Genomic DNA, 19040 nt, shown 5'->3' with positions numbered 1-19040 from the left:
CCAGTATAAGCTAGGTTTCTTTATCACATTAAATTTACCCTAAAAAAAAAAAAAAAAAATGTGTTTATGGAGGCCATTCAGAGCTGGTATATCACAAATGCAAAAACTATCCATATTGTAAAGGTGAAACTGGAAAAGGTACTTAAACATGGTTAGGTTATAGGAAAATTCTATAGGGATGACGGACATTTGGACGCCAGTCACACTTCCTGACTTGTGAGTCTATATTAAGCAAGTTCTATAATAACAATAGCACACTAAATGCACAGCGCTCTGAATATGATGCAACAAGAAGTTCCCATTAACACTATATCATACACCTACCAGATTTATACTAGTTACACAAATTTATACAGGCTATCCAAAGCTGGTAGAACACGAGTGCTAAAGCTGTCCAAAGTATGGAAGTGGGAGACAAGAAAAAGGAAGAAAGAATAAAAAATAAAAAAGAATAAATGCTTAAGCATGAATAAATGTCGTGGTTTTCTACAGGGATAAAGGAGCTGTGATTGCTATTTATATTTCCTGTTATGCAGGAACATGTTATACCAAAACTGCAACAATAGCTGCTAGAAATATATCTTGTTCCCTGGATTTAAAGCCTCAGAGGGACCTAATCAATATGTATTTGGAGCTGGTTAACTACTGAATCAGATTATATAAATTCCTCAGCATGCCACACTACCTCGGCCGCTGGCAGTGCGGGAAAATGCCAAGTTATTACACTCAAAATACGGTAGTACTAAATCTTGTAAACCCACAGTGGGCAATCACTAGGGCATAAATCCTACTCATCCAAGGGTATGGATAGCTAGCAGAATATAATAAAGTCCCCCTTAGCACTAGCAGAGTTGCTGCAACAATTTAGAAATACGTGGTAAATATGAACCTGGCAGAATTAATACATTTGTACCTGCATATCTAGACTTTAGAGAAGGGTAGGAAGAAGTACATGAATCTACAATATACCACTAAAAATACCACTAAAAAACATAACAAAACAGAAAACAAGGTTAGCACAAAACCACAGTATCCATAACTTAGTGCTCTCAGTAAGCTAGTCCAGCTGTTTAGTCCTGCTAACCCCGGCGAACCGGGGGGGGGGGGGGGGGGTGTTGTAGATGTTTTTTCTATCTAGGCCGCCATGCTTGATACGCTCCTCTTGAGTGTTATTATGCTGCTGGCAGTAGAAATAAAGACAATATTTGGTAGTAAACTATTCAGCAGAGTTTCCACTACCAGGACACCTTGTTTTGATAAAAAAGAAGTAGGTACATATACTGACAAACAGTGAGATTTCTCAAATTTATGAGGAGCTTCTTTTCTTGCGACTGATCATGGCGCCTGCTAGGACACGCCTCATGTTACAAATATTTTATTAGAATCCAATATCTGTCACCCATATCTTCTTACTGGTCTGGTGCATTATGCACCCAAATTTTTACCCTCCGAAATTAAAAAGCTTAAAAGTATTTTGAACCCGATCAAAGCCTGGTGGAAAATAGGGACTACTCTAGGATTGGATTGCAGTGTGTCTCAATACTTACCAATAAAAGGAAATCCAAGATTTCAACCTGGCCTGGAAATGGCCATATTTGACAGATGGTCCCATCTAGGATTGGTAAAAGTTAAACAAATCTTTGAAAATGACTTAAATGTCATAAAAACATTCGAACATTTGAAAAATGAATTTAACTTATCACATAAAGAATTTTTTGCATACTTGCAACTTAGACATTATGGACTAAAGATTACCAGGAACACAGATTGGTCATGGACCCTAGGAAAACTGGAGAAGTGGCTAACCTTGATAAAAGCTGGACGTATGTCAATTACCCCCTGCTATGCACTCCTTAACGCCAATAAGGGAATTCCCTTATTGGAACATATAGCAATGACTTGGTCCAGGTTAATCCTTTCAGAACCGGTAGAGTCAAATAGTGTCCAGAGGTCAATAGATCGAGTTTCCCGGGCCACTCTCTCTGCTACGTGGAGGGAAGCACATCTTAAAATCCTACATAGAACTCACTTTACTCCAAGCCCTAGGTTATAAAATACATAATTCGGAATTTAGGGTTTGTCCAAAGTGTTCCCTAGTAGCAGCAGACCTGGTCCATATGCTATGGAATTGTCCTAAAATATGCCAATTCTGGCACAGAGTTGAATTTTGGCTCAACAAAAATTTGGTGGCTGCTCCTCTGGCACTCACCCTGACACAGATTATTTTCTGTGTTCAACTGGAAGCACAACAACAACCTCAAGAAAAACTAATTATTCTCACAATTTTAGCTGCCAGATACTTGATTCTTAAGTATTGGAAGGGCTCAAAAACTCCCTCAATTCTTGAGGTAAAAAATTGTTTGAAGAAACAATGTATGATCGAGCAAAGAGATACCAATATTGATAATGAAGGAGACATAAAAAAATTCTTTCTATAATGGTCAGCTATCCAATTAATGAAATAGAAATGATAATTTTCCCATTTAGGAATTCAGAATTGGTGTTACTTAATTTGTGGTAGGAGATGGGGATGGGGGTCGGAGTCGGGGGGGGCATGGACTAATTACATGATCCAAGTTATTCTCTCTCCCCTCCCCCCCCTTTTTTTTTTTGTGAGGGCAAGGGGGAAGAAGGGGAAGACAACCAAGGGAGAAAAAGGAAAATGAGGTTTAAAATAAATCATATGTGTTAGCAAATATAATTAATGTAACATGGCAATATGACCTATTATTTATATAAGGTGGTACGTTAAGCTACTTTTTCTATGATGTAATAGACAGAAGTGACATATATTAATAATGTTATTCCCATGTATTCGATTTATTGTTTTCTTCTTATCTTTTCTGTTTGTCTTGCTTTGACTTGTATATTACTTGTTGTATTAAACCTCAATAAAAGTGAAATTATAAAAAAAAAATTGCATGCTCTATCTGCATCACAAAAGAAAAAATGTGGGTCCAGTGTCCATTTAATGACAGAGCTTTCTAACCTCCTTCTAAATCCCAAGCTCTACTGTAACAGTACATCCCACTATAACGGACCGGCCAAGAGGGGACCACAATACTGGATCTAAGCCTACTATGACAGGTCTGGCCAACATACAGGTACCCCGTTTCCAAAGTCAGACAGGTTTCCCATGCCAGGCTCACAATGAACCTCTACCTACTTTAGCACATCAGTGAGAGGACCATGGAGCCTCGGGAGTCCTGGCATGCGATCCGGAGCCATCTATTACTTGTGAGCGGATTCTGCTTGAAAGTAGAGTGACATCGGAGGTCTTTGCCGATATATTGGAGACTATCCCCGCGATTGACACTAAAATGGCTTCTGAGGTTGTCTACAAAAAACAAAGGGGGAACACCCTCGGAACTGCAGCTCTAGAGTTTACCAGCCTATATGTGCGGTCAGCAATACTCACCCGCTCCCGACTTTAGACGGTATCAGTGAAATAGTTGGGGGTGAGCTCTACTTCACTCGTACGAATGGGAGGTATGTGAAGACTGGGCGGTTACTGGAGTTTACTAGATGGGTCTGTCAGCGGTATCATTTGGAGCACCATACTTCATTGAGAGTCTCTCAAGCCTTGCAAATTGGAGTGGGTTAAATATAACTTGAGTACTGGGATATATACCCATATTAAGTGGTTGGCGCTAGAAAGACACTATAGCATGCTGTTTTTTGTGCTTTGCAACGCCCCTGTAGGTATGTGTCCAAAGAGACAAGCCACCATGATCTAGAAGACTCTCTGTGACTTTAACAATAGTGATAGCTTGCTCACCCATATCCACTACTGCAATTGTTCCCATGCATTCTTTCTACCTCTTACTCCCGGAGGTGTGAGTTGCTTTGTGATATCCATACTTTTGTTAACTAAGTAGATATTTAGATAACTAATATGTTAGCTCATTAATCTAAGTTAAAACTGTTATGAGCTTTAGATTTATTGAGCTATAATGTCCCATTGCAATATGTTTGTATACAGTAGCCTTCATACCCTCTTGGATACCTCAGAATATCTGTTATCACTAAGGACAGTTAAGTGTGTTATTATATACTTGATATTAACAGTTTTCCTAGAACTGATTTGCCATCTCAATATGAATAAGGCCAAATATCATACTGCTTACTCAAAACTGACACAGATTAGATGTTGCTTTAACCTTAGTCCCATAACTTTGCCACCCTATCTCAAACCTTTGGGTAGAACTCATTACCATACTAAAATATAGAACCTTACCACTATAACGTTCAATCCTCTAGTACATCCTATAGCATCTTAGCTCTATAAAGATACACATTAATATTGCAGGGAAGTTAGCTAAACCTGCCTCCTTAACTATCTATATACTTTGTGTAGCACTATTATATTTTGGGTCTTTGTTCTACATACCTTAAAGGTGGGGCTTTATCCAAAGTTGGTCGGTCATCCTAACTCATTTCCTTCTTAATATGAGGAGAGTCCACGGCATCATGAGAAATACTGAACCTGGCCACCAGGAGGAGGCAAAGACACCCCAGCCAAAGGCTTAAATACTCCCCCCACTTCCCTCATACCCCAGTCATTCTTTGCCTTTCGTCACAGGATGTTGGCAGAGATGTGCCAGAAGATTCGGAGTAGTTCCTTGGGAAGCGTATCTACCCTTCGAAATGGGACTGGAGTTTTAAGTCTCTCAGTAAGAGCATTGACAAAAGTTACGATCTGGAGATGCAGGGAGAGTCTTTCTGCGAACCCATCCAGACTGGTATTAACTGCTCCTAAGCAATCAGTGTTGACGAGTTTCACTGCCTGCTTCCATCACTCAAGTCCATGTCAGGAGCGATACTACAAGACTGTCAAACTTGAGAGGTTGTGTTTCTGTACCACGGCATAGATTCCGGTAAGATCGTTTCATTTTTTATACACATATGATAACGCAAGAAGTCAGGGTCACAGTGTGGCTCCTTTTATCTGCATGGAATCAAGGGTTAATATCTCCGGCGGGGGATTACTTAACAGAGGGAATTAATCACATAATTTTATTATGATAATGCTGCGACGTGTGAGATGAGGCTCAGACATACAGGTTTTACTTTTGTTTTGGTAAGCTGCGCAGCCTGAAAGGCTTGGCGTGCTTTTTCCTATGGCAGGGGCGGTCCTGCATTGCGCACCACGTGACCGGGTGTGGTCACACTGATTTCCTCTTTCCTGACTGTGCGATTTACAGGAGATGAAGCAGTTTCTCTGTTGGGCCTGGGTCATAGGAGGTGGTGAGTGCCCCAGACATTGGGGGTATAAAGGTGCCGTTTTATCCTATTAGTAATAGTCTGCTTTATAAGCGCAAGCTATGGAGGATTCTGATGCATTAGCGGGTACTCCCTCTTTACCTAAGTCTAATACCTGTCTATATTGTGAGGAGGCCACGGTATACCCATCTGCTCAATTATATTCCTCATGCCTTGATAACGTAATCATGTCATAGAAAGTTAATTTGTTTAGTACCACTGAGCCGTCCACCTCTGAGGAATCTCCGTCCCATTAGGTGCGCACCCTACAGTCATCTCCCAATACACATGCAGTGCTCCGTAGCAATCCTAAGCCTCCATCGGGAGGGACCCTTTTACTGCCAGACTTTGCTGAGCAGTTACAAATGGCAGTGTCTACGGCCTTTAGTGCTATACCTCGCCCTGCTAAGCGCAAGCAAAAGGTCAAATATTGCTATCCTTCCCATGGGGCATCTACTAGCTTGTTGGATTTATCTGATACAAGATTATCCCCTGATGAAGACGCCTCTGATACTTCAGAAGATGATCTTTCTGTTAGATAAGGTCTACGAGGACAGGGTTGTACCACAGACTTATTAAGAATGAATGGGAAAGACTTGGTTCTTAATTTTCCCCTTCTTCCTTTAAAAAATGATTCCCGGTTCCGGATTCTTAATTGGAGTTGTGGGGTTCCATCCCCAAGGTGGATGGCGCTATCTCCACGCTTGCTAAGCGTACTACTATCCCGCTTGAGGATAGACAGAAACTCTGTTAAGAAAGATGTTTTAACATACAGGATATTTCTTTCAACTGGCAGCGGCAGTTGCTGGAGCGGCTACCTACTGGTGCGACTCCTTATCTGAGTTGATCGAAGTGGAGGGTCCCCTCGACGTCATCCAAGAAAGAATTAAGGCATTAAGGGTAGCTAATTCTTTTATTTGTGATGCAAATATGCAGATTATTCACCTGAATGTTAAGGCTTCAGGCTTTTCTGTTCAAGCCCGTAGGGCACTATGGCTGACGTCCTAGTCTCCGGACATGACTTCGAAGTCAAGAATTCTTTCCCTTCCATTTAAGAAAAAGATTCTATTTGGTCCAAGCCTGGACTCAATTATCTCCACGGTTACGGGAGGTAAGGGTGCCTTTTTACCGCAGAATAAGAAGAACAGACCTAAAGGACAAGGTCCTAATTTTCATTCCTTTCGTTCTGAGATATCCTCACATCAGCAGCCCTCCGTAAAGCCAGAGCAATCCAAGGGGACTTGGAAGCCGGCTCAGTCCTGGAATAAGTCCAAGCAAAACAAGAAGCCCACCGTGACAAAGTCGGCATTAAAGGGCGGCCCCTGATCTGGCTATGGATCTGGTAAGGGGCAGACTATCGTTCTTTTCAGATGCTTGGTTTGGGGACGTGCAAGACCCGTGGGTCCTGGAGGTCATCGCTCAGGGATACAGGATAGGTTTCAAGTCTCATCCACCCAGGGGCAGATTCCTCTTGTCAAACCTGTCTTCAAGGCCAGTAAAACAAGAAGCCTTTCTGGGGTGTGTGAAGGATCTATCCTCCCTTGGAGTCATTGTCCCGATTCCTCTTGCAGAAAAAGGTCTGGGATACTATTCAAACCTTTTTGTGGTCCCGAAGAAGGGGGGAACCTTCCTCACGATTCTGGACCTAAAGGCAAATTTTTATCAGTCCCCTCATTCAAGATGGAGAGAATAAGGTCCATCCTTCCCTTAGTTCAGGAAGGACAGTTCATGACCACGATAGATCTGAAGGATGCTTACCTTCACGTTCCTATACAAAAAGAACGCTTCAAGTTCCTAATGTTTGCGTTCCTGGACCAACACTTCCAGTTTATTGCACTGCCGTTTGGTCTGGCTACTGCTCCAAGAGTTTTTTCAAAGTTTCTGGTGGCTCTGCTGGCAGTGGCCAGAACCAGAGGTATTACAGTAGCATCATACTTGGACATCATTATGGTTCAAGCACTATCCTGTCGTCTGGCAGAGAACCATTCGAAGGATCTTCTACTTCTTCTTCGATATCATGGATGGAAGATAAACTTAGAAAATAGTTCTCTTTCTCCAAGTACCAGGGTAGTATTCCTGAGTACTATAATAGATTCCATATCCATGAAAATATTCCTTACAGACCTGCTTGTCTTGCCCTCCAGACCTCCTTCAGGCCCTCTGTGGCTCGGTGTATGGAGGTGATTGGTCTCATGGTGTCCTGCATGGACATAATTCCTTTTACTAGGTTCCATCTCAGACCACTTCAGCTGTGCATGCTGAGACAGTGAAACGGCGATCATTCAGATGTCTCAACAGATTTCTCTGGACAATCGCTCTCTTGGTGGCTCTGTCCAGATAACCTGTCCCAAGGGACATCCTTCTTGAGACCATCCTGGGAGATTGTGACTACGGACGCAAGTCTGTCAGGATGGGGAGCTGTTTAGGGTGCCAGGAAGGCACAGGGCCTGTGGACTTGAGAGGAATCTCTCCTCCCGATTAACATTTTGGAACTTCGAGTGATCTTCAATGCTCTGAACGCTTGGCATCTTCTGGGTTCGTCCCAGTTTATCAGATTCCAATCAGACAACATAACCTTGGTGGCTTACATCAACCTATCAGGGGGGGAACGAGGAGCTCCCTAGCAATGAGGGAAGTATCTAGGATTCTGGAATGGGCGGATGCCCACAACTGCTCGCTGTCAGCGATCCACATTCCGGGTATGGACAACTGGGAAGCAGAGTTCCTCAGCAGACAATCCTTTTATCCGGGGGAATGGTCTCTCCATCCAGAGGTGTTTGCAGGGACACCGGAAATAGGTTGTGGTTCCTTCCTTGTGTCCTAATCCTTCTTCGAAGGAACGTTTACTTCATAATCTGGATGTGGTTCGAGCTTTGAAGTTTTAACTTCAAGCTACTAAGGATTTTAGACAAACTTCTTCCTTGTTTGTTATCTACTCTGGGAAGTGTAAGGGTCTGAAGGCCTCTTTGACTTCCTTATCTTTTTGGTTGAGGAGTGTTATACGATGAGCTTACGAGTCAGCAAGACTTAGACCTCCTCAAAGGATTACGGCTCATTCCACTAGAGCGGTGGCTTCCTCTTGGGCTTTTAAAAACGAGGCATCTATGGATCAGATTTGTAAGGCGGCGACTTGGTCCTCCTTACATACTTTTAAAAATTTGACGTTTTTGCTTCAGCTGAAGGATCTTTTGGGAGAAAGGTTTTGCAGACTGTGGTGCCCTCAGATTAGGGTCCGCCTTTTCTTTTATCCCTTCTGTTATTATTCAGTGTCCTCTAGAGCTTGGGTATAGTTTTCCCAACAGTAAGGAATGATGCTGTGAACTCTTCTCATATTAAGAAGAAAAACATAAATTATGCTTACCTGATAATTTCATTTCCTTCTGTATGAAGAGAGTCCATGGCCCCCGTCCGTATACTCCGATGGGCGGACCAAAATTTTATTTTCTCTTCCGGCACCTTTTATACCCTGATATTTATCCTACTGTTCCTTGTTCCCTTGGCAGAATGACTGGGGTATGAGGGAAGTGGGGGGAGTGTTTAAGCCTTTGGCTGGGGTGTCTTTGCCTCTTCCTGGTGTCCAGGTTCAGTATTTCCCAACAGTAAAGAATGATGCCGTGGACTCTGCTCATACAGAAGGAAATGAAATTATGAGGTGAGCATAATTTATGTTTTTATTATATCAGTGTGCTATCTGTGGCCGAGATGGCACATTCTAGTCTTCTATCAAAGACAAATCACATTAGATGGCTAATACCCAGTAGTCGGATCATACCTTCTAATGAAATATCCTACCCCCTTATTAATTGCTTCTGTAATTATAGATATAGGGACATGTTGTATCCTAAAGTATCTGTGTCTGCACTAATACCTGTTAGTATGATTGATCTGGATGTTGACAGACAACTATATACTCTCCTTCTGTGTAATATAAAGACATTACAGTCTACCCTTAGTCCATATGGTTTTCCTGAAACATTACTAATGATGGTTCACTTATTGTTATTATGTTTATTTATCTTAGATAATGGGCCAACAAGTGGTCCTTCCATTCATGGTCCTATACACTCCCCCTTTCATTTTGCTTAGTTATTACCAGTCCAAGAGTGGCTTTGGGGAATTTATTTTTCATTAAGACTGCTAATATAAAGGGATATTTCTCATGTGATTAATCAAACGTGAGTTTTTAATTTATGATTAGTTTTAGGCGGCATACGTTTTTATAGTGATTGTTTATTTGTAGACAGGTTGTTTTGATATGCCTTTGATGATTGTACACATAGAAATGCAAGAAGATTTATCATTTGCTGTACTTGTGATATTTAAAACTCAATAAAAATAAATAAAGAAAAACAACAGGAAAAAGGAGATCCATGGCACCTCCGCCACAGACGCATTTCATGCCGACTTTGTATTTCAATAGTTACATCTTAAATGAAACTGCTTGAATTCTTGACCAACCTCAAGCAATGCAGAATTTCCTTGGGAATTAAAGACAGATGTTGACACACCACACTGCAGTAGCTGCAGATATGCAGGATATACTAAGAGCTGGATGAATGCTGCTATATGCGGCTGTTTCTGTGCGACCCTTCAGGCTCGCCTGAAACAGGAGTTAAGAAGCAGCGGTCTTAAAACCTCTGAGGAAGCGGACAGTAATCTGGCCGATCGCATTGACACCCACTGCTAGCGGACAATTGACCGCGAATCTGCAGGGGTGGCATTGCACAAGCATTTCACAAGGAATGCTTGTGCAATGATAAATGCCGACAGTGTATGCCGTCAGCATTTATTGATGTCTGGCGAACATGATCGCTACAGCGGATCATGTCTGCCAGACACATGATAAATCGCCCCATAGTCTGTCAGCTAAAAGAATTTCCTGAGGAAACCTTATCCATCGGATCCTTAAGAGAGGTATGGTAGTCCGCCTAGCCAAAGTGGTAATACTTCCAGAAATAGAGGGTGTATGTGCTCCAATCTGATTTAAACGGACACATCTGCTACTTTTTCAGAAGGGATGTCCTGGGTTTCTGAATAATAGTTCTCAGTTGAGGAAGAGGATTCTAATTATAATTGTATGCCTGGAGGGTACAGGGTACCTAAACCTCTCGCTCGTTAGGGATGCAAAGGGATCTTTCTTCATTGGTGGAGGCATTAAAGCAATCAGTTGTAAAATTGCAGAGTGAATGCACTGTTTTAAGTTAGGAGACAGCTCAGAAGAACTGTCTAGGGGATAACAAAACACTAAGTACTGTGCTGCAAACGCAACACTGCATGACCCTTTCTAGCAATGGACACATATTCAGCACATAGGTTACAAAGCTGAGTAGTGAGACTCCTTAACACTTTCTTGTATAGCAAAAACATATGAGAAGGGGTTAAAATGGCAGTAGATTGCCCTTCTAAGAAATAAGCAATATGTCCTAAGACTTTAGCTGCACCAGGGACAGGCAAGTATCTAAAATTAGATAGCAGCACAAAAAGACAGTATAATAGGCACACAAGGGGTTAACACCCTCAGGGAAACAAATATTGACACAATGTAAGACTGAAGTCCCCATGAGAGAACCAGATAAAATTGGGTTGTCTCTTTAAGAGAGAAAAAAAAAGTACTTTTAAATATAAAAAATGTCAGTTTGAGTCAATAAAGGGTTAAATAAATATGCATTTATGCAAAACTCTAGTTATTAAGGGTGCTTACCACTTTCAGGCTAGGAGAAGAAATTGCAGTACAAAATAAATTAATTTACAGAGACAGTGCCTCAATTTTACTGCCAAATCCTGTATGTAGTGTTATCCGGTTTATGTAAGTATGATCCCAGGCTATGTGACTCATGTGTACATGTTCATGCTAATAGCCTGCAGGTTATGTGAGTGCAGGTACCAACTTACCTGTCAGCACTACCATGCTTACCAAGCTGCAGGAGACCTGCTTCCAGTAGAAGAACCCATCCAGGATATAAGGATGAAGTACTTAGATGCACAAACAGGAGGCTGCAGGACAAGTCCCAGCGACACCTGTGACAGGCAAGGGACAAACTCTCACTGCCAGATGTGCTACTTTACACCCCTCTGTCCTATTCCTGGCTCACTGAGAGGAATAATGGATCTCATATTGGTTTGAGAACCCCTTTCAATCGACGCGTAGATCAGCAATTCACCATCCGCCTTGCTGGAGGCAAAATAAAATGACTAAGGAATTATAGTAAAGTGGGAGGGATAAAAGCTCTTGTGTGGGGTGTTTTGCCTCTTGTAAAACTGGACTTTAATCCCATGATTGTGGACTCTCACCATCTAATGAAAGAAAATTATGCCTTGTCCTACTCCCCTCCAAAGTGACTAGAGTGCATACAGCACCTTGCATATACTGCAGTTTGTATTACCCTGCTACGTGCTTAACAGTGATTGCTTAGATCAGTGCTGTAGCTCATTTACATCAGGCTGTCATCAGATCGATTAGATGACCTCTATCAAAGCTGTGTAGATCAGCACTTCAGTATTCACCTGACTCCATCTTGGAGATCAACATTTAACTGAGTGATTCTAAGAGAGTGGGAGGGATTAAAGCTCTGTTCTGTATGGGTGTTTTTCCCCTCCTCCTATTCGACTGGATTGTAATCCCACATGTGATGTCTCATTGACAAGAGAGGTTTCAAAACTTACTACTTACCTGAGAGATTAAAACAAATTCAACACAAGAGGTATGGAAGCCTATTCTACAAGAGGTTTGTTGAATATGTGGTGGAAAAGTTCCCTCTCCCAACTGAGTACAACTTTCTAAAGACTGAATTTCCTGCACCTTTGAATTATGCATGTACTACTAGGGTTATCAATATTAGTTAAGCGTTGCAGTAATTATGTAATGGGGGGGGGGGGGGGGTTCTCCTGTATTGTATGGGCTAATGACTGTTCTGATTGGCTCTGTGATATCTTCTGGGTTAAACAGCCAGTGCTCTATAGATCTGAAAGTACTATGATTTATTAATAAAGTCAGATTGTTTTTGCTATAGTCTATCTGTTTATATTAAAACGGATGAGCAGTGGCTCATTTAGCCACGCTTACATATTTTTGGGACACTTGCTTGTGAATATTGTAATTAAGTTTGTGTAATAAGGAGAAGCTAAACAAACCTTTTAAACCCCTATTATTTACAAAAGTACCAGCGTATAACACTAGCAACTGCATATTTGGAAAGTTTGATGTTTAGGTGATTTATATTAAATGATGTTGTTGTATAGAATGTGCTGGATTTTTTTAAGCAGGAGACTTCTGATACTTCTAGTGCCCGCTTCCTAAGTTTTAATGGGGGCTAAGACTACCAATTATATTGTAACCATAACGCATGCTGTATTCTTGACACTGTACATTTAATAATGTGAAAAAGTAAATCTGGCTAAAGTTGCACATGACTGGAAAAGGTCATGCCATTTGTTTAATTTTATACAAATATTATTATTTTTTTGAAAAATGGTTGCACCATAAATATGACAGAAAAATATATAAAAATAGAAACATTGTGTACATAAACAGTTTACAAAACAAATACAATAAAACACTTTTAATAGAAGTCTAAATTATATATAAATCCTAATTACATGAGGGTCCAGTAGCATTTCCTATTGCTACGTCCACATATCTTTATTCAACAACAATCTGCATTTTCAGATTGCAAGTCATTTTTTGGATTCATAGATAAAGTAATGGCCAACTCTCCCCTTTTTAAAATCAGATCTGGAATGTTAGATATTTTAGATGGGGTTTAATTCATCAGTTGTAATGAAATGCGCTATAACTTACTTTTTAATATAGATATGTAATTCAAATTCCCTGCACTCCGCCGCCAACTTTAAAAGTTATTGTTTTTGTGAGCTATAGGTTTGAACTGTTCTCCAATCAGTGCTCTCCCCTTTGGGCGCCTTTTGTTTTAGATAGAGCCCTTATTGGACAACCATTCAAACCGTTAGCTCACAGAAAAAATGACTTTGAAAGTGGGCGGAGGAGCGCAGGGTATTTGAATTTCATGTCGATATTAAAAAGCAAGTTATAGCGCACCTTCATTACAACTGATTAATTCAATTCCATCTTAAACATTACCAACATTCTGGATCTGTTTTAATAAAGGGAAGAGATAACCATCACTTTAATATTGGAATTCTGGGGAGCTAAAAGAAACCACAATTTATAGGCATTTGTTTTGTTCATATTTGTAACAGAGTAACAATAACAGGGGTGAAGACACTCCTTCTTGGTCGCAGTATGGCATGGGTGTTTTACAAAAACAGATTCCTACTTATAAAGTAAAAGTGTATTTATTTGTTTAGCCTTGTATAGTCCAAATAATGTAGAGGATTTTATATAAAGCTGTTGTTTACACCACATATACTTAGCTTTATGGTATAATAAAGAAATGGTAATTCTAATGTTAATCATTATATGAGAGGGGAACATATCTAGCTAAATCTACCATATTTTGTGGTAGATATGTGTATTTGGATCCAAATGTGGAAGTAGGTGCCGCTCGTGCTATTCATCTTTATTCGGAGCCGGATTTATTCTTGTGAAAGATCACCACACTAAGATCTGGATTTGCAGTGATCTTTCACAAGAATAAATCTGGTTCTGAAAAAATCCGCCGAACGGCACGAGCTGCCGCCTACTTCTGGATTCGGATACTCACAAAGGATCCAAATACACATATCTAGTTTGTGGTATAGCAGGTGCACTGCAATACAGTCACACACATTTTTTTTTTTTTTTGCAAAGGGTAGAGTAGATTTTAAGGATGTGTGCTGACTGGTACCAGGGGCAGGTGAGAAAAAGCAGATCCATTTATTTAAAGAAAACATGCAGGATATTTCTATTTTTTTTTCTCTTTAAAAAGAGACATTAACAACACATGCTAGTCATAATGATGTATTCAAAGCAAAGATTATCCTGAGAATATTATATATTTTTTACGAGTATATTAGTTGCCCTTGTGTTGAACAAAGAAGTAGTGTTAGTCTATACAAATTAAAGGGACAGCCAACTCCAAAATCGTTGTTTAAAAAGATAGATTATCCCATTATTACCCATTCCCTAGTTTTGCAGTCAACATGACTATATTATTATAGTTTTTACTTCTGTGATTACCTTGTATCTATGCCTCCTCTGACAGCCCCCTGATCACATGAATTTTATTTATTATCTATTGACTTGCATTTTAGCCAATTAGTGAAGTGTCATCCACAACCCACGAGCACGATGTTTTCTATATGGCCCACATGAACTAGCAGTCTCTTGTTGTGAAAAGCTACTAAAAATGTATGTGATAACAGGCTGTCTGTAGTGACTTAGAGGTTTGTGCAAAGCTGGGGAATGAGTAGTAAAGGCATTATCTTTATTTTTTTTTAATAATAATTTTGGTGTTGACTGTCCCTTTAAAGGGTGCTGCCATATTGGTTTAAACACCTATTATCTCCTCGGCTGAGGTCAGATATGGAGAGTTATAAATTAATTACTAGAGTAACAATCTTAAAGGATTTAATTTCCCTTTAAGAGAAAAACTGCACTTTAAACGTGAGAAGGTACACATATAATACATATATAAGGTTCACATTACATCTAAGCAAATAACTGACATCGATCACTATTAGCAGAGACTGTAACCATGGTCTTCAGATTTAATTTCAGCCAAATGAATGTTCTTTTCAGCAGATAATCTATACACAGTTGTAAGTACAAATATACACACATACACAGACATATGTACACAAACAAAACAAGATAAAATACAAAAATACTCGTGGTCGGTACCACCTCATCTTTCTAGTCCACTTGGTCAACTGAATAATCACTAGTGTGCTACATACATACTTGCTTGAGTGCACATTTGCAAAATAAATGTAACATATCACAGGTTCTTCTCTAAATGGAATCAGGTCAATATGACACACTACAGGTTGCTCAGGTCAGTATTCATTGCTTGGCCGCTGTGTAATTATATGTTGCTGCTTTATTTCGAAGGGGGGTCATCATCTGCATTTGATACCCCCATATGCCTGTTTGTTAGAAAGTCAAATACTGGAATACTGCAAATTGCTTGCTGGACATTTGTCATAGTGATTTCCCTTGGTGCTCTGAAGGAAGGAAGGAAGGAAGGAAGGAAGGAAGAAAAAATAAATAATTACATGGCAATAAAATTGTCACAGAATATAACATTTATAAACTGCACAGTGACATACTTAATATTTAAAGGGAAATTAAACCAATTTGTTTTTCTTTCATGATTCAGCTAGATCATACAATTTTAATTGACTTTCCAATTTACTTCTATGATCAAAATTGCTTCACTCTCTTGGTTTTCTTTGTTGAAGGAGCAGCTGAACACATCAGGTAAGCCAATGACAAGAGGCATATATGTGCAGCCACCAATTAGAAGCTCTTGGTAGTGCATTGCTGTCCCTAAAGCCTTCCTAGGTATGCTTTTTAACAAAGGATACCATGACAAGAAATACAATTAGTATAACAAAAGTAAATTGTAAAGATGTGTAAAATTGCATGCCCTAAATCATTGAAAGTTTAATTTTGACTTTACTGTCCCTTTAAGAGTACTGGTTACAATAACAAAATGTATGCTTACCTGATAAATTATTTTCTTTCCTGGCATGTAGAGTCCACGAATCCATTCTAATTACTAGTGGGAATTCAACTCCTGGCCACCAGGAGGAGGCAAAGAACACCCCAACAAAGCTGTTAAGTATCACTTCCCATAAACCCCAAGTCATTCAGCTGAAGGAATATGGAAAGAGAAGAGTACACAAAAGTTATAGAGGTGCCTGAGGTTTAGAAAATGACAAAAGCCGTCTTAAAATAAATTTAGGGCAGGTTGTGGACTCTACATGCCAGGAAAGAAAATAATTTATCAGGTAAGCATACATTTTGTTTTCTTTCCAATGGCATGGAGAGTCCAGAAATCCATTCTAATTACTAGTGGGAACCAATACCTAAGCTAGAGGACACATAATGGAAGAGAGGGAGAACAAGACAGACGGACCTAAACAGAAGGCATCACCGCTTGAAGAACTTTCCTTCTTAAAAGAAGACTCAGCCGAGGCAAAAACATCGATTTTGTAGAATTTAGAAAAAGTATGCAACGAGGACCAAGTGGCTGCCTTGCAGATTTGTTCCACAGAAGCCTCATACATTTACCAGAAAATACATCAAAAAGTGCAGTACATTGTCTAAATTCTCTAGTTAATTGCAAATAGAACTTCAGAGCATGCACAACATCCAGGTTATGTAACAGACGTTCCTTATTAGAAGAAGGATTAGGACAGAACGAAGGAACAACAATTTCCACCTTAGGAATAAATCCCAATTTGGTACGAAGGACCTCCTTATCCGCATGAAAAATAGGGTAAGGGGGGGTCACATTGCAGAGCCGAAGGCTCTGAGACTCTGAGCAGAAGAAATAGGAGGAACAACACAAAACCTTCCAAGACAACAACTTAATTTTTTTTTGAAAATATTTTTTTATTAATTTTCCAACATTATAACAAATATAAAACATAAACATAAAAGTGTCATATACATGAAATTTTACATCTGCAATATTCAATTGTCATCAGACATCATTTGTCATTTATCGTTTGTCATTAATCATTTGTCTATTATCACTTATCATACCAAGACTTCATCATGTGTTCCGTCTGAAAATCTAATGGTAAGGGAGAAAAGAGGTGGGGAGGGAGAGAAAACCCATCCACATCAAGAACCCTGAACACCTGTTTCTCTTTTCTAGTTGCAAAAGTGTTGTTGTTTTTTTTTTTTTTTTTTTTTTTTTACATTATAACTATTTATTTTTCTTTTGTTTTAGCGAACATTTCAGGACGAATGCAAATTTAAGGAAATTCTACTATCAAATAATTACAATGCCTACGAATCAAAGCAATATCCTGGAGCTTATCTTGGCTTAAGCAAACATGGAAGAATTAAGAGAGGAACAAAAATCTCACCAGCCATGACAGTGACACACTTTCTTCCAAGAATGTGATGGCTGTTGATGCTTAACCTAAAATGTGTATTTAAATTTTGCACATGTGAATAATCTCCCAGGTAAAATATTTATACGATATAAGAATATATGTATATTTGGATGGAAATCTTTGTACTGAATCCAAAATGACCGGCTCCCAACTTGTATGGCGCTTTCTGTACTACACACACTGTAAACTTAAACTTATCTCTAAAGGATAGAGGTTATGTGTTTTTTTCCCCCAACAATTCTTGTTATTTTTTTTTTCTGCTGGGAAACTGAACATGAAGTTCTTAACGCTTATAAAAAGTCAGTTAGGTATTTTCTTTACCTCAAAGACAACTTCCTGTTTTGTGGCTGACCCAGTAGGTGCATGTATATAGCTAATTGTGAATGTTGCATTTTTCTAAGGTTAAAATTAATCGAGGAAGCTGAATGTGTTAAAAAATGTTATGGATTTACATCACTAAGAAGCCATGTTCCCTCTGAGGTATATTTTTTTTTATTTGTGCATGCGCACAAAAAGAGACGCTATTTACTCATATTTTTAAAAAAAAATTCTAAAAATTAAAAAAATATATGTTTTTAGGTTGTTGGTTTTTTTGATAACATTTTACAAGAAATAAACATTAAATAAATAAAGTAAAAATAATAAAATCTATATTGTCACAATCAACCACTGTATGTGAGTTTAATAATACATTTTGCTTGTATTATTCGTTCATTCAGATGCAACTGCCAAATGAACTCCATTCTTTTTTTTTTTTTTTTTTTTAATGTTTAAATATCATTTGTTTCTGTTTTTTTTTTTTTTTTTTTTTTAATTGAGGTGTAAGTCAAGGCATACAATTGTGACATGTCAATAAACAAAAAATAATTAAACAGCGAAATGACTTCCAGTCATTTTAGGAATACAAACATGAAAAACAGGATATGTTCAACTGACAATATTTCAGAATATAATGTCATACATCTAGCCCTTGGTATTTTAAACCCTCTCTATGACACATGAGGCCACTTTTGGACCTCATAATGCTACCAGTAATACAAAACTTCAGAGGGCTATCATGGACACTAGGAGACTACTCTTGAGTCTCTAAGGAAAACCTCTATTTTCATATTTTTAACAAACAAAATTATAAAACAAAATCAGAACAAATGTCCTTCATTGTCAAGTATTCTGCAAATATATAGTATGAAAACATTGTGCTAAGGGAAGTGGGGTATGTAGGATAGGCACATTAGGTTGTCACCGGGAAAAAAACCAAAAACAAAAAACCCCCCAAAAAACAGAGCAGTATATTATATAGCATTAGAGGAGCCTTTTGTGGCATAAACTACAGATATCACATATGCCTGGATTTCCTCTAAAGGAACATTATTGAACCATTGGATATTTCAGCAAAACTGGGAACTGCTGATGTCAGTCTCACTGATGGCAGAGGGTAAGGTTAACATGTGAAGGGTGGGAGCAGGGGTTAAATGCATAATTTTAGAGTAAAGAGATGCCTTTGTTGGGGTAGGGAGTTCGGTAGAGTGTGGCTACCAACAGTGCCTCTAAGAGTTAAAATATTTTACACTCTAAACATGTTTCATGTTGTTGCATATGAAAGCAGAGTGTAGGGGGGAGGGTGTAGCAGAATGAGGGCGCTTACTTTCTTCAGCCACTTCTATAATGTGAAAACCCATTGGCCACTTAATGATTTAGCACAATGTCCCTAATACATCAACACAAGTGTTATCATCAGTAGGGCAGCTAGA

The 19040-nt window shown here is 39.2% G+C and overlaps 1 protein-coding gene across 1 annotated transcript in view; it reads right to left on the bottom strand.

Annotated features, from left to right (window-relative positions):
• Positions 1 to 12806: 12806 nt before the first annotated feature.
• Positions 12807 to 19040, bottom strand: part of YEATS2 (YEATS domain containing 2) — a 258568-nt gene continuing 252334 nt past the window's right edge. Inside the window, exon 28 of the mRNA XM_053709881.1 lies at positions 12807 to 15381. Coding sequence (XP_053565856.1) covers positions 15258 to 15381 — 124 coding nt within the window. The 3' untranslated portion in view covers positions 12807 to 15257. The remainder of the gene's footprint in view (positions 15382 to 19040) is intronic.

Source organism: Bombina bombina, chromosome 4, assembly GCF_027579735.1.
Source record: "Bombina bombina isolate aBomBom1 chromosome 4, aBomBom1.pri, whole genome shotgun sequence".
In the NCBI taxonomy this organism is placed as follows: domain Eukaryota; kingdom Metazoa; phylum Chordata; class Amphibia; order Anura; family Bombinatoridae; genus Bombina; species Bombina bombina.
Note: the sequence above shows the minus strand (reverse complement) of the source record. Positions and strands in the feature narration are given on the sequence as shown.